Source organism: Balaenoptera acutorostrata, chromosome 10 (assembly GCF_949987535.1).
Source record: "Balaenoptera acutorostrata chromosome 10, mBalAcu1.1, whole genome shotgun sequence".
In the NCBI taxonomy this organism is placed as follows: domain Eukaryota; kingdom Metazoa; phylum Chordata; class Mammalia; order Artiodactyla; family Balaenopteridae; genus Balaenoptera; species Balaenoptera acutorostrata.
In genome coordinates this window covers 60,766,594-60,783,515 of record NC_080073.1, presented here as the reverse complement: position 1 = coordinate 60,783,515, position 16,922 = coordinate 60,766,594, and the positions used below count along the sequence as shown (strand labels likewise).

The following is a 16,922-nucleotide window of genomic DNA, read 5'->3' as shown; positions in this document are numbered from 1 at the left end:
AGTTTGATGTAGTCCCACTTGTTTATTTTTGCTTTTGTTGCCTTTACTTTTGGTGTCAGTTCAAAAAATAATTGCCAAGATCAAAATCAAGTTGTTTACCCTGTATGTTTTCTTCAGGAGTTTTATGGTTTCAGGTTGTATGTTAAGACTTTAGTACATTTTTTAGTTAATTTTTGTGTATGATGTAAGGTACGGGTCCAACTTCATTCTTCTGCATGTAATTATCCAATTTTTTCATCATCATTTATTGAAGAGACTAACCTTTCCTCACTGAGTATTTTTGGCTCCCCTGTCAAATATTAGTTGACCGTTTATGGAAGGGTTTATTTCTGGGCATTTGGTTCTGTTCCATTGGTCTTTGTGTGTATTTTTATGCCAGTCCCATACTCTTCATTACTACAGCTTTGTGGTATAGTTTGATATCAGGGATTGTGATGCATCCAGCTTTGTTCTTTCTTAAGATTGCTTTGGCTATTCAGGGTCTTTAGTAATTCCATACCAACTTTAGGATTGTTTACTCCAGTTTTGTCAAAAATGCCATTGGTAATTTGATAGGGATTGCATTAAATCTGTAGATTGATTTGGGTAGTATGGACATATTAACATTATTATTTCTTCCAATCCATGAAAACAGTATCTTTTTCCACCTGTTTGTTATCTTCAGTTTCTTTCATCTGCATCTTATAGTTTTCATAATACAGGTCTTTCACCTCCTTCATTAAAGTTTATTACTAGGTATTTTATTCTTTTTGATGCAATTGTAAATGAGATTGTTTTCTTAATTTCTCTTTCTGATAGTTTGTTATTAGTGTATAGAAACAACAGATTTCTGTATATTGATTTTTGTAGGCTTCAACTTTACTGAATTCATTTATTAGTTTTAACAGTTGTTTTGGTGGAGTCTTTAGGGTTTTCCATATATGAGATCATGTCCTATACTAACAGAGACAGTTTTATTTCTTCCTTTCAAATTTGGATGTCTTTTATTTCTTTTTCTTGCCTAATTGCTCTTTCTAGTACTTCCAGTACTATGTTGAATAGAAGTGTTAAGAGTGGGTATCCTTGTCATGTTCCTGATCTTAGAGGAAAAGCTTTCAACCTTTCATTGTTGAGTATGATGTTAGCTGTGAGCTTGTCATATGTGGCCTTTATTATGTTGAGGTACATTCCCTTTATACCCATTTTGTTGAGAGTGTTTATCACAACTGAATGTTGAGTTTCAGCAAAAGATTTTTCTGCATCTATTGAGATGATCATATATTTTTATCCTTTATTTTGTTAATGTGGTGCATCACATTGATTGATTTGCATATGCTGAACCACCTTTGCATACCAGGGATAAATCCAATTTGATCATGGTGTATGATCCTTTTAATTTAATGCTGAAATCAGTTTGCTTATATTTTTGAGAATTTTTGAATTTATATTCACCAGGTGTATTGGGCTGTAATTTTCTTTTTCTCTAATGTCTTACCTGAAGTGAGTTTGGAAGTGTTCCCTCCTCTTCAAATTTTTGGAAGAGTTGAGAAGGATTGACATTAATTCTTCTTTAAATGTGTGGTAGAATTCACCAGAGAAACCATCTGGTCCTGGGATTTTCTGTGTTGAGAGGTTTTTGATTGCTGAATCAATATCCTTACTAGTAATTGTTTTTTTAGATTTTCTATTTTTTCATGATTCAATTTGGTAGCTTGTATTTTTCTAGGAATTTGTCCATTTCTTCTAGGTTATCCATTTTGTTGGTGTATCATTGTCATAGTAGTCTCTTACGATCGTTAGTGTTTCTGTGGGTAAGGTTATAATATTGATATATCTTGTATGTTTTTCATATCTGTTTTTATTTCAGTATTCTTCCTTTCTTGCTTAATCTAGCTAAAAGTTGGTCAAAATTTTTTATCTTAAAAAAATAGCTCTTAGTTTTATCAATCTTATCTATTAGTTTTCTGCTCTCTATTTCATTTATTTCTGCTTTGATGTTTGCTATTTCCTTTCTTCTGGTCTTTTTGAGATTTTTGTTGTTGTTCTTTTTCTAGTTTCTTTGGATATAAAGTTAGGGACTTTTCTGAGATCTTTCCTTTTTCTTAATGTAGGTGTTTATTGCTATAACCTTATTTCTTAGAACTGCTTTTGCTACATCCCATTGGTATGTTGTGTTTTCATTGTCATTTATTTCTAGATATTTTTGATTTCCCTTTTGATTTCTTCTCTTACCTATCTATTGTTCAGATGTGTGTGTGTGTGTTAATTTCCATGTATTTGTGAATTTTTAGCTTTTCTTCTATTATTAATTTCTAGTTTATAATATTGTGGTCAGAAAACATACTTGGTATGATTTCAGTCTTCTTAAATTTGCTAAGACTTATTTTGTTACCTATCATTGATCTATTCTGCAGGATGTTTCCTGTGGACTTGAAAATAATGTATATTCTGCAGCTGCTGGATGGAATGTTCTGTATACATTGTTAGGGCCATTTGGTTAAAAGTCTGGTTCAAACCCATTGTTTCCTTGTGGATTTTGTGCCTGGATGGCCCAGGCACTGTTCAAATTGGTATATTAAAGTCTCCTACTCTTATTTTATTGTTGTTTATTTCTCCCTTCAGATCTGTTAGTATTTGATTAATATGTTTAGGTACTTTGATGTTGGGTGCATATATATTGATATTTATAGTTATAAAAGCTTCTTGATTATTATTATTATTATTTATTTATTTTTTTTAGTGTGTGAAAGGCATGGATGGATTTTATTTATTACCCTATATCTACAATTTAATTTGAGGTAAAATATAAGCAACACATAAAAATGCCTATTTCTGCTACCATGTAATATAATTCTCCATCGTGAATATTGTGATAAAGCTAATGAAAACTCTATGCCATCACATACTCTAGCTTTTCATATAGCTGGTATTTTACAACTCTTACTGTTTGTGAAATCTCAACACATGTAAGATTCTCCTACGAATGGCGCAGAATATCAGAGGGTGCCGAATCAGCTTACTGACCCCTCACTCCCCACACTGGAGCCTCAATGTTACAAGTAGAATTGTAAAGTAACGAAGGCAATGAAACCCCCTTGAGTCTGATCCAAGCTGGAATAGTGTTCCAAAGAATTCCACACCACAGTGGGTTACATGATAGTGAGGCTTTAGTGTCATTCAGCTTGCCCAAACACTTATACCTGATCTGAAACTTCTGGTACACCATGCATTTTATTTGGATGAAAAGTAAATGTGGATGGAAGAGGTTCTCTGTACTCCATCTATAAGCCACACGCTGAGATACTGACCTCTTACTGGCTGTTAGGTGATCCAGATGGTTGGTTTTTAATTACGATAAAAAACATATGAACCATGATAGAGAGCTTAGGAAAAGGTTTAGTCAAATATACAGATATTAACTGTTCACTCAGTCATTAAGGAGAACCGTGAACAAAAGGATCAATTAAGTGATTTTTCAAATAGAAAAACTAAAGAGCTGAACTATCACAGGTATTTTCTTCACTGCAGAAGCTGAGATGTTCCAGTAGGAGAGATCTTCACTTGATTGGGAGACAAACACCACAGCTGAAGGCTCTGCTGAATACGTAAAAAATCTGATGCAATTCATCCCTGTCATTTTCCCTGTCGTTTTTCCAGCACTGCTGTAAAATCCTTATAATACATTCCAAAGGAAACCAGCCATTCCAAATCTACAGTCACTCTGCTCTTTAATTCAATTCACAGAACTGCTGAAAAAGTAGACATTTCTATCTAAAAGTAGAAAAAAAGGTTTGTATAGAAGGTATTTCTGTTATACAAGTATATTACACAGCTTGGGGCAGTAACAGGTCCGAAAAGCTCTTCTCACCCACTGATACTTTAAGCCTAAGGAGGGAAGAGGTCTACCACGTAGGGTCTGGTTCTTGCTTGATTTGAGAGCTTCCATCAGTCTCCTTTATTTCTTCTGTCGCAGGAACCTCCAACTGGCTTGGCTCGGCTGATTCTTGGATCACTGGGCTTTCTGACTCACTCTGATCAACCAACTGGTTATTAATCACAAGTCCTGGAAATGGTCTAATGACTGTGAATTTAATGAACTCAGCAGAATCTAAGATCCTTCTCATGGAGCTGATTTCCAGATAGCTGGGGGCTTTGAATGACACTCCAGGAGGCATGCCATCAACCACCACACAGCCAGGGTTAATTGTGATTTTCCTGTAGGGAACTTTCACAGGGAAACCCATACCAATGGCTTCACCAAATTTTCGACTGAAGAGGTCATTAACTTGTTCTCTTAGCTGTCTAGCTTTTTCAACTTTTGACAGTCTTTCATTATCATCGTCTGGAATTGTCACCTGAATGATGTTAAGATCTTCAACACCTGATGCAGTAGTATTAACGTTGGGCGATGAATTTATTTTTCTTGGAGGGCTCTTCGAGGAGGAGGTGCTCTCCTTAATTGCCGTCTCAAATATTTCAGGCTTTTTAATGATGAACTTAATTTTGGCTTTGTTTCTGAGTATCTTCTCCAGCCTTGGAATGCCAAAAGTAGATGGTCGTCGGAACGGCACACCCTCGGGTAAGCCTTCCACGTAAAAGTCTTCAGGGAAAGACTCAAATAACGCAAACGGCACTTTCACAGCTTGTTTAAGGCCAAGAGCGTCACCACATTTTTCATTGAAAAGATTTTCAACTTTCTGTTTTAGGTCAGTGATTTTGGCATTCCAGGCCTCAAAGGAAAACTCTCTCCCTCGAGGCTTGAAGGGAACATTAGAACCATTAGTCTGGGTAGGGGTTCGAACAGCTGAGGTTTGAGGGTTGCTGTTATTAGGGCCTTCAACAGTGACCTCAATTTCAGGAACTTTTGAATTACTCCCAGGGCTTCGTGGTCTTTTCGGGGACTGCAAAGCTTTAGTGTTTATTTTACTAGCCATTCCAGGAGGCAAGTAGGAAATAACTAGTTCAGGTTTTTTAACAACAAACTTGATTTTATTACTTCCACGGACAATCCTTTCAAGTCGTGGAATTCCAAACCAGGTAGGGCTTCGAAAGGGAATTCCTTCTGGCAAGCCTTCTACATAAAGGAACTCGGGGTTCGATTTAAACACGGGGTACGGTACTTTTACTGCCTCTGTGAGTCCAAGAGCTTGAGCAAATTTCAAATTAAAAATCTCTTCCACTTGCTTCCGTAGCTTGGTAATTCTGACATTCCAATCTTCTTTGACTGGTGTATTCGTTCTTGGCTGAGTAACTTCAGTAGTGCTGTGAGTCAGAAGTTCTGGTCTTTTAATAACAAATTTAATTCGATTGCCCACTTGAATAATTTTTTCCAGCCTTGGGATTCCATACCACGAGGGACTTCTAAAAGGAATGTTTTCTGGTAGTCCTTCCACATAGAGATCATTAGGATGTGCTTCAAATTTCTGGTAAGGTACAGCCTTGGCTTCGGTGCTCCCTAAGGCTTCAGCAAATTTTTTGCAGAAAAGCTGATCTACCATCTTTCGTAACTTAGTGATTCTGGCATACCACTCTTCTTTTACTCCTGAAGCTGGTTTATCAAGCTGTAAGTCTTCACGTGTTGAATTCAAAAGTTCATGTTTCTTTATCACAAAACGAATCCTTTCCTTTGCAAGTAATATCCTCTCAAGGCGAGGAATTCCGTAAGTAGATGGCCTTCTAAAAGGGATTCCTTCCGGAAGTCCTTCTACATAAAGATCTTCCACGTGGGACTGGAAAAGAGGGTACGGGATCGTCACAGGACCTTTGGCTTTTATAGCTTGAGCATACTTTCTTTCAAACAACTCTTCAACTTGTTTACGCAGGTCAGTAATTCGAGCATTCCATTTCTCGAAGTTGAACTCCCTCACTTTCCGTTTGCCGGCATTGGCAGGTTCTGTGACTGGTGGCTGGGGAGGCTCATTGCTCTTTGGTCTCTTGGTAGGTGGAGAATAATCATCATCTTCAATAGTCACCTCAACTTCGGGGTCCTCACTTGTTTCTGAAGGGACATGTTGAGTAGAATCTTCTGCTGGTACTTCCATTTCTGTTCCTTCAGTGCCCTCTGAAGAATGATGGCTTCCTTGAATGTTATATTGATAGTAATCAGGATCTTCTGATTCTTCCTTTACTGTCACAGCTGCCATTTCCAGAGAAATGCCAGAATCTTCTGTGGGTTCAGTTTTCACTTTGATGGAGCCACAACTTCCACCTGGAGATAGCATTGACCTTTCAGCATCTGTTACCGTCACTCGACCACCTAGGAGCTTCTTTGGCTCTAGGAAAGGTCTCTTAATGATAAATGAAATCCCTGCTTTGTTCTCCAAAATCCACTTCAGGGTTGCAAGATCATAGTTTTCAGGGTGTTTAAAGGATACTCCTTCTGGAAGCCCCTGAACCACCACAGCTGACTGATCTCGTAGCATCTTTTCATATGGGACAGGTACCACTGTTGATTTGCCTAAAGCTTTCCCATAGCAAAAGCAGAAATAGTCCTCAACTGTTTTTCTGAGTGTTTCAATCTCTACAGCATCTACATTCATTCGATTTGCCTGTGTTGTTGATTTCATTTTATGCATCTCTGCAGCCTTTTCTTCTTCTTCAACACAGTATTTTACGAAATCTTTCTGAAAATCCTTTCTGGTGTTGACAAAAGCACGTCCTCTCTCTGTTCCAACAACAAATACGTCTGTTTCATACACTGCGATGCAGGCCACTTCTGCCTTGGACTTGGCCAGTTCTTTACACATGGACTCAAGAGCAGACATAAGGAATGTCACCACCATCCTGCTCTCCGAAGACTCCTCATCTTCGACGGGCAGGGTAGACATTGCTACTTGGGCCATGATCCTATTAAAAGGCAAAACTTGGATAAGCACAAGTAGCGGGGAAAGAGAGCAGTTTTTTGTCTTCTTCCCCGAACCCCCGACCGGGTGCTGGCAGAATCCAGACGGCTTATTTTCACAGCCTGCAGGCTGAGGTTTTCCTTCCGGTCATTGTGTTTATTTCCCCAAAAGAGCAGGCCCCGCGGGGCAGGCGCGCCGGCCGGGCCGGGGACAAAGCCCACTCCCGCTTCTTGATTATTGACCCTATTTTCAGTATATAATGACCTTCTTTGTCTCTTGTTAGTGTTTTTGGCTTAAAGTCTGTTTTACCTTATATAAGTATAGCTACCTTTGCACTCTTTTAATTTCCACTTGCTTAGAATATGTTTTTTCACACATTCATTTTGATCCTATGTGTTCCTTAAAGTTGAAGTGAGTCTCTGGTAGACTTCATATAATCATGTCTTTTTAAAAATATCCATCCAGCCACTCTATGCTTTTTTATCTGGGAATTCAATCCATTTATATTCAGAGTATTTATTGATATGCTATGGACTTACTAATGTCATGTCATTGTTCTCTGGCCATTTTATAAGTCCCTTGTTCCTTCTTTTCTCTCTTGCGGCCTTTCTTTGTGAACTGATAATTTTCCATAGTGGTATTCTTGGAGTACCTTCTTTTGGTCATTTGTATGTCTACTGTAAATTTTTGCTTTGTGGTTACCATGAGGCTTATATAAACAATTTATAGATATTACAGTCTATTTTATGCTGATAACATCTTAATTTAACTACTCTTTTACTCCCCCCTTTATGTTTTTAATGTCACAATTTACCTTTTGAAAAATATTTTGTATTCATTAACAAATTATTGTAGCTGTGGGTATATTTAATACTCTTTTCCTTCAAACTTTATACTAGATTTAAGTGGTTAACACTACCATATTACAATATATTGTATTCTGAATTTTGCTACTTAGTTACCTTTATCAGTGTGTCATATTTTCCCTATATTTTCATGTTACTAATTTGCATCCTTTCCTTTCATCTTGAAGAACTCCTTTTTAGCATTTTTTTGTAATGCATGTCTAGTGGTGATGAACTCGCTCAGCTTTTCTCTGGGAAAGTCTTTATCTCTTCTTCATTTCTGAAGGATAACTTTGCTGGATAAAGTATTCTTGGATGGCAGTTTTTCCTTTCAGCACTTTGAATATATTATCCTACATTCTCCAGGTCTGTAAGTTTTCTGCTCAGAAATCTACTGATAGCCTTATTGTGGTCCTTTTTAAATTACAAGCTTCTTTTCTTTTGCTGTTTTTAAGATTCTCTCTTTGTCTTTGATTTTTGACAATTCTTATTTGAATGTTTCTTAGAGAGGATCTCTTTCAGTTGATTTCATTTGTTGACCTATGAGCTTCATGAACTTGGGTGTCTAAATTTCTCCTCAGATTTGGGAAGTTCTCAGCCATTATTTCATTAGATAATCTTTCTGCACTCCCTGGCCTCTATTCTTCTGGACGTCCAACAATTCTCAAATTCTTTGTATACCATAGTTCATATAGGCTTTGTTTACTCTTTTTCATTCTTATTCCTTTGTTCTCCTCTGGCTGGATAATTTCAAAGTTTCTATCCTCTAAATCATAGATTCTTTCTTCTGCTTCATCCATTATGATGTTGATGTTCTCTATTGTATTTTTTTTATTGGTTAGATGGGAAAATTCTTTTTTTTCCCCACTTTTATTAAGATATAATTGCCATACAGTACTGTATAAATTTGTGTGTGGCATAATGACTTTATTAACATACATCATAAAATGATTATCACAGTAAGTTTAGTGAAAAGCTATCATTTTATATAGATTCAAAATTCAGGAAATAGAAAAAAATTTCCTTGTGATGAGAGCTCTTAGGATAACAACTGTCATATCTAACATAAAACAGTGTTTATATTTATCATGTTGTACATTGCATCCCTAGGAGTTATTTATCTATAACTGGAAGTCTGTACCTTTTGACCATCTTCCTCTAGTTCCCCCTCCCCTACCACCCTCTCTGTTGCATTTTTCATTTCATTCATTGTGTTCTTCAGCTCCAAAATTTCTATTTGGTTCTTTTTTATGATGTCTATCTTTCTGTTAAACATCTCATTTTGTGCATGTATTGTTTTCCTGTTTTTGTTAGCTAATTGAGTTTTGTTAAACAGCTATTTTAAATTTGTTATCAGGTAAATTGCAGATATCTATGTCTTTCAGATTGGTTACTAGAGGATTATTGTGGTCCTTTGGTGTGTCATGTTTCCTTGATTTTTTTATGTTTCTCGAAATCTTGCATTGCTGGCTTTTCATTTGAAGTAGTAGTCACCTCCCTCCTAATCTTTACTAACAGCCTTTCAAGAGAGAAATTTCTTCCATCAATCTTGCCAGAGATTCTGAGGCTTTCTCAGTTGTTCTATGAATACACTTGTTCCACTTTTCTTGCTCCCTTTGTGGTAGAATTCTTTAGCTTGTATGTCTTCTGTTGATCCTGCAATACAACAGACCAGGTGCTGATGGCCTCCTTTTCTTTTCCCACAGGTGGTGCTAGAGTTCAAGTCTGTGGTGTCTCCCTGGCCTGCAGATCCAGGCCGGCTTTCTGCACTTCTTCACTAGTCATCTGTCAAATCTCTCTGACCACCACTGCTGGGAGTGGGTACAGGGAGCCGGCCATGATGTGGGTGTGTGTGTGGGCAAGATGTGCAGAGGGCCATTTAGGGGGCTCTGCAAGTGAAGCATCCCCAGTGACCTGTGGGCAGAGTCTTGATGGAATCCATGACACAGTTGATAGGATCCACATCCCTTTAATACCCTCCTAGAGCCCTTCTGTCACTCTCTCAGCTTCGTTCTGCCCCCAGTAATCCAGCTTATAGTTCAGTACTCTGGATGAGGTAAGAGAAATGGGCTTCTCTGGCAGCGTCCTGCACAGCTGGAGAAGTCAGCTGCTCACTCACACTCTGTCATTTCCCTTCATGGGAGAAATCATGGGGTAATAAGTTCTCTCTTGGTCCTAAGCTGTGCCGCCTTGGAGGGGTGATGCAGGTAAATTCAAACAGTTTCTCCTACCCACTCCAGTGCAATAGAATTGTATTTCTTTTCTTCAGTGGTGTGCTGGAACTTCTCTGCTGAAACACCTGTACTTCCACAAAGGCTCTTTCGTCTGCGGGTTTGTCTAAAACAGTGTTTTCCAGAGGCTCCTGCACCATGGCTGAGAAGGGTTAGAGTCAGTTCAGGGGCCACTGCAGAATCTCCAGTGGGAGCCAAGGTCTGTATGCCTATACAGGGAGGGGAAGGGGACCCTTGGCATATGGCACTAAATCCACAGCTCCCACAATGGAGGACAGGATGAAAGATGTCTTATTCAGGCATGATGCTCCACAGAGTAGGAGTCATTACCAGTTGTTTAAATTGTGATCATGTTGGAGTTTGGGATTTGCAAATTTCCTGTTAGTGAATATATTTTGCCAGATCTCTGATCCTTGCTGCTAACTTGTCAGTTAGCTTTTCTCAGCTGTTAAATACCAAATATCTAAAGTGTTTCACACATTTTAAAAAGTCTCTAGAGAGGGTCAAATGTCTACAATATTACTCAGTTATGAGCACAGAAGCTGTGTACTCTTTTTTAAAAACAGCATTTGCAGAAATATGAAAGGATGGCTATATTTTTTATCTCCACATAAAAACAACTTGCCATGATGATCTGAAAGAGTTTAGAGCAAAATGAAGCAAAAATTTTATTATACATTTTTAATATTTAACATTAAGCTTAAATGTATATCCCTAAAACCATTTTTCCAAATTAATATTTTGTAATTCAGGTTGCTCAGGGATTCATTATGTATTAGATCTTGGCTGCCCTGAGTTTATATAGAAGTTAATGTATTCCATGAAGCATTTGTTCAAACAGAGCTTGAATATTGCGTGTGCTTAAAAAATGTCCATTCCTAATTTAAGGATTCTCCTAGATTTAGTGTGTAAGGTACCATTCTTGTAGTGGCACAATTCTCTTGTATTAAATCCCAAATGATATATTTGGGGCAATCCATCCACTGGACAGCTTTGTTGACTGTAACCAAATAATCTCAAAGCATTTTTATATGCCATGCATAAGAAATAAATAGTACTTAAGAAGAACTGATAACTAACTGTATAGGTAGGTGGGTGTGTGGATAGATGGACGAATGGATGGATATAGAGATAGCCATCACAACTTTGGCTCATGTTTTAGTTTTTCTGTGAAATATTTCCACTTATATGAGAATTCCAGAGAAGATCTCTGGCTAAAGATAATTTTGAAGCACGAGCTGCTCTGTTATTCTAAAAATATATTGCACTACTTTGCTAAAGGCATAGAATCTGCTGATTTTTCTGGTGGACAGTCATTCTTGTTTGTCACCACAAAGTAGTTCTATATGAGTGAGATAAAATACACAGGAAGCTTACAAAGTAATTTAGCATCTTGTTAGGTTTTGCTACCATCCTTTCATTATACAATTCTTTTCATTTTTGGAAAGGATCATTGTGTAAGACATGGAGTTGATTTTATTACCTTTTTCTATTTAAGTTCCTGCCTTCTATTTACGTTCCTCTCCTCCTCATGGGGACTCAGTGAACAGATCTGCAGATGTGTAAATCCCAGTGGAGATGCCCTGTTTATTTAGTGTTGCCTGAATCTTTTGTGTCCAAAGGGTTTCTTCTGGTTCTGTTGCACCACTGTGATATTTTAATATTCTTAGGTAGAGATAGAGATGACTCAAGCCACAAAAATGATCAGACATACAGTAAAATTATTTGACCCATCGAAGTTTCTATAATTTATTTCTCCCATTATGGGGAAATCTATCAGATTTGGGAATTATAGAATTTTTCCCCAATATTTTTAAGAAATATTGGAAGTGTAAATGACAAAATTTGGTAGTGCTGGCTCAGTTTTAACTAAAGTCTCTCACATTTATAATCATGATACAATATATGAGATGAGATTTAAAGTGAATAATAGGTCTGTCGAGGTACCTAGCCTTTATTACTCCACAGGTTTAAACTGTATACTTAATTATTCACATGGCAATTATAAAGTAATTTCTGATAAATCAGTGTTTCTCAAAGTATGGTTCCTGGGCCAGCAGCATCAGCTTCACCTGGAAACGTATTAGAAATGCAAATACCCTATAAACTCAGGCCTCCAAAGTCAGAATCTCCATGGTTGACCTCCAGAACTCTGTTTATGAACAAACTCTCCAGTTGAGAACCACTGTAATAAATCATCTAATTTACCAAAGGAAAATTAGGTATGATATCTGAAGTGTCTAAATTTCTTAAGCACACTGTCCAATTTCACAGAATACATGTGGGACCTCACCATTAAATAATTTTATATAAGTTATACCATGACAGAGGCAACACATAGAACAGACATTCAAAAATATTTAATGAATGAATGAACTAATTCTATGCAGACCTAGTTCATGTAGGTTTGATAGTAGTATACTAATTTCAGAATCTAAAAAAGGATCCAATATTCTGCATATTTAAATGCTATTATCTATATTTAAAGGAAGTGTTCATACATTACATATTTTTTACTAAAATGGCAATAAACATAGATCTGTCTGTAAATTCTAGGTGTGTAAATAGATGCTTTAACTTCTAAAAGAAGCATAAAATATCCACAAATTATACTGTATGAAAATACAATAGAATTAAATTGCAACAGCTGATCTGATCCTGAACTTGGTCTTCCCAAGTTGTAAGCAATTGCTATAGTTCTTTAACATCACAGAAGAAGTAAATAATTACTTCATATATTTAATGGCGTTATTATAAATATCTACTATATTAGAAGCCAGTTCTAAATTTTATCATAAAAATATTAGTTCAGTAAGCTGTTAAAATGTGCTTTACATTTTTCTCTTTTATTTTTAACAGTTTTATTGAGGTAAAATTGACATACCTACAATAAACTGTACATGTATAACATGTACAACTTGTTCAGTTTTTACATATGTATACACCAGTGAAACCATCACTAAAATCAAGATAATGACCTTCAACCCCCACATTCTCTTGTTCATAACATTCCACTGTGGTCCTTCACTCCCACCCCTCACTGCTCACTTTGTCTGTAGGCAACTCCTGTTCTGTTTTCAGTTGCTCTGCATTAGTTAGTACATCCTCAAAATGTATATACACAGAATCATACAGTATGTGAACTTTGGGGTGGGAAGTCTTCTTTTTGACTTCTTTCACTCAAAATAATTATTTTGAAATTCATCCATCTTCTATTATGTAATAGTAAGTCATGACTTATTGATGAACATCTGGGCTGTCCAGGTTTGGCTATTACAAATACAGCTGCTTTGAACATTAGTGTGCAATCTTTGTATGGGCACAGACATTGATTTCTTTTGGGTAATTAACTAAGATTTGAATGTCTGAGTTGTATGGAAGCTATACGTTGGCATTTTAAGAAACCATTAAATTATTTTCCAGAGTGATTGTATCATTTTATATTTCCATCAGCAGTATACAGGAGTTCCTCCACATCATCACCAACACTTGGTATGGTCATTCCTTTTAATTTTAACCATTCTACTCAGTGAGTAGTAGCATCACACTGTGGTTTTAATTTACAATTCCACAGTGACTGATGATATAGAACATCTTTTCACATGCTAATTTGTCATCTGTATATCTTTTAGATGGCCATCTGTTCAGATTTTTTTCCTGTTATTTAAATTGTATTGCTTTCTTATTATTGAATATTGAACTTTCTTTACATATACTGTATATAAGTTCTTTATTAGATATATGCTTTGAATATATTTTCTCTCAGTCTCTGACTTTTCTTTTTATCCTCTTACATTAGTTTCTTCTGAAGAGCAGAAATTTTAATTTTGATGAAATCTAAGTTATCTATGCATCATTGTTTTGTTTTGGTTTTATATCTAAGAAATATTTTCTTAACCCAAGGTCACAGATTTTCTCATTATGTTTTCCTCTAAAAGTTTTAAAGTCTTAAGTTTAACATCATGTATATGATCCATTTTTAGTTAATTCCTATATGTGATATAAAGTTTAGGTAGAAATTCTTTTTTCTTCTCTTTTCCTTTCTTCCTTTCTCCCTCGCTTCCCTCCTCCTTACTTTCCTCCCTCCCTCCTTCCCTCCATTTTTTTGCAAATAGATATCAAATGTTTCCAGCACCTTTTGTTGAAAAGACTATCCTTGCTCCACTAAATTGACCTTAAACCTTTTTGAAAAAGCAGTTGTCTATATATGTGTAGATTTGTTCCTAAACTCTCTATTTTGTTCTCTTGATTTGTCTATCTTGGCATCTATATCGTAAGCCTCAAAATAAATAGTCTATTTATCGTAAGCCTCAAAATAAATAGTCTTTTCTGTCTGACTTTGTTCTTCTTTTTCAAAGTTGTTTTGGATATTCCAGTTCCTTTGAATTTTCAGAAAAAAAAAGCTTGCTGGGGTTTTGATTGGGATTATGTTGAATCTGTAGATGAATGTAGATGATATAGATTTGGGAAAATTAACATCTTAAAAATATTGGGTCTTCTTAGTTTTGAACACAATACATCTTTCCATTTATGTAAACCTTCTTTATTTTTCCTCAGCAATATTTTGTAGTTCTCTATGTATTTTGTCAAATTTACATCTTAGTTTTTATTATTTTGGATGCAATTTTAAGTGGTATTTTTAATTTCAGTTTTCTATTGTTCATTGCCACTATACAAATGCAAATTTTTGTATAATGATCTTAAATCCTGTAACCTTGCTAATCTCACCTATTGGTAGCTATTTTGTAGATTCCATTGGATTTTCTACACAATTGGTCATATCATCTCTGTATAAAAAGTTTTACTTCTGTTTTCCAATCTGAATGTCTTTCTTTTTATTAACCTGATCTCACTGGCTAGAACCTCCAGGACAAGATAGAGTAGAAGTGGTGAAATCAGACATCCTGTACATTACCTCTTACTCCACTAAGTGTTATATTAGCTGTAGAATTTTGGAAGATTCCTTTTAGATGACTGAGGAATTTTCTCCTCTTCCTAATTTGGTGATCATTATTTTACCAGGAATGGATGTTGGATTTACTCAAATATTTTTTCATCTTGATGAGATGATTGGAATGATTACATAGTTTCTCTTTTTTAGATTATTACTATGATTAATTACATTGATTCATTTTCAAATGTTAAAACAGCCTTGCATTTCTGTGGTAAAAAGCCCTTAGTTATTTTTAAAAATATATTGTTGGTTCCTATTAGCTAAAATATTGTTTACAAGTTTTGAATTTATGTTCATGAGGCATATTGATCTGAGTTTTCTTATAATATTGTTGTCTATTTATGAGATCAGGGTAATGCTGGCCTGAATGAGTTGGAAATATTTTTGCCCTTCTTCAATTTTCTGGAAGAGTTTGTGTATAATCAGTATTATTTCCTCCATAAATGTTTGATAGAATTCTCCAGTGAAGCCATCTTGACTTAGGGTTTTATTTTTTATAAAAAAAAAATAGCTAAAAAATACTTTTCTTCAGTTGATACAAGACTATACAAATTATCACGTTCTTCTTGATGAGATTATTTGAAAGGAATTTGTCCATTTCTTCTACATTGTCAAATTTATAGGCACAACATTGTTTATAATATTTCTTTATTTTCCTTTAAATATCTCTAGATTCTGTAATGATGTCACTTCTTTTATTCCTTCAATTTATAATTTGTACCTACTTCCTTTTCTCCTGACCAGTGTATCTGTAGGTTTATCACTTTTATTGTTCTTCAAACAGAACCACATCTTTGTTTCATTGATTTTTTTCTATTATTATGATCTTTTCCTTTTTATTTTATTTAATTCCACTCTGACATTTTTCCTGCTGTTTACTTTGGGTGTAATTTGTTCTTTTTCCAGTTTCTTAAGCTGGAACCTGAGGTTGTTGCTTTGAGACCTTTCTGTTTTACTATAGGCACATACTGACTTCACTTCCCCTGAAGGGTTGCTTTGGTGAGACCCCACAGATCTAGATTTGTTGAGTTTTTATTTTCATTTCATTTAGTTAGGAATACTTTCTTTTTTCTCTTTGGATTATATTTTGACCCATATGTTATATAGAAGTGTGTTATTTATTTTTCAAATATTGGGGATAATCAAAATGTCTTTCTGTTACTGATGAACAGTTTAATTCCATTGTGGTTAGAGAACATACTTTGAATGACTTGAATCATTTTAAGTTTAATGAGACTTGAAAAATGGTCACACCATGGTCTATCTTGGTAAATTTTCCATGTGTACTTGGAAAGAATATGTGCTGTTGTTGGATAGAGTGTTCAAAAGACGTCAGTTAGGTTGAAGTGGTTGGTAGCTTTGTTCAAGTCTTCTAGTTTCTTACTGATTTTTGAACCATTAGTATTTTTGTTTAAGCAATCAATTTTTTTTAAAAGTGATTTAAATAATAAAGATCTTCTGTATTTTCCCATATGGATACAATCCCCAATGCTCCTCATTTCTTTATGTAGACCTATATTTCCCCATGGTACCATTTTTCTTTTGCCTGGAGGCCATCCTTTATAGCTCTGGTAATATCAACATTTCTGTTGATGAACATTTTCAGTATGTCAGAAATGACTTTATTTCACCTACATTCTTAGGAAATACTTCACTCTGTATAGAATTCTAGGTTGTCAGTTTTGTTTTTATTCAAGACTTTGAAAGTCTTGTTTCACTTTCTCCTCACTTGATGTATTTCTGATGAGAAATGTGTTGTTATCCTTATTGTTTGCTGCAACATTTTTTAATTGTCTGACTGCTTTAAAATTTTATCTTTATCACTGGTTTGAGCAATTCAATTTTGTTGTACCTTGGTGTAGTTTTCTCCATGTTTCTGGTGTTTGGTGAGCAATGAACTTCTTGCCTTTTGGGCTTATACTTTTAACGGATTTGAAAAAATAATACCTTCAAAATTTTTTTGTCCACCTTGGGTACTTCAGTTACATAAATATTTGGGCTCTTGAAGTTATCTCATAGTTCACTGATACTCTTTTAATTTATTTTTAATTTTTTCTTGCTGTGTTTCATT

At 35.4% G+C, this 16,922-nt stretch overlaps 2 protein-coding genes across 2 annotated transcripts in view; one reads left to right on the top strand and one right to left on the bottom strand.

Moving 5' to 3' along the window:
• Positions 1–16,922, top strand: part of KHDRBS2 (KH RNA binding domain containing, signal transduction associated 2) — a 713,320-nt gene that overhangs the window by 169,176 nt on the left and 527,222 nt on the right. The gene's annotated exons all lie outside the window — the stretch shown is intronic.
• Positions 2,724–6,958, bottom strand: LOC130709054 (general transcription factor II-I-like). The gene has a single exon (XM_057554871.1). It carries the CDS (start codon positions 6,819–6,821, stop codon positions 3,882–3,884), a length of 2,940 nt encoding a protein of 979 aa, XP_057410854.1. The 5' UTR covers positions 6,822–6,958; the 3' UTR covers positions 2,724–3,881.

Bases quoted from the DNA above. Each gene is read 5' to 3' on its own strand.
- LOC130709054 (XM_057554871.1), bottom strand. From the start codon at position 6,821: ATGGCCCAAGTAGCAATGTCTACCCTGCCCGTCGAAGATGAGGAGTCT.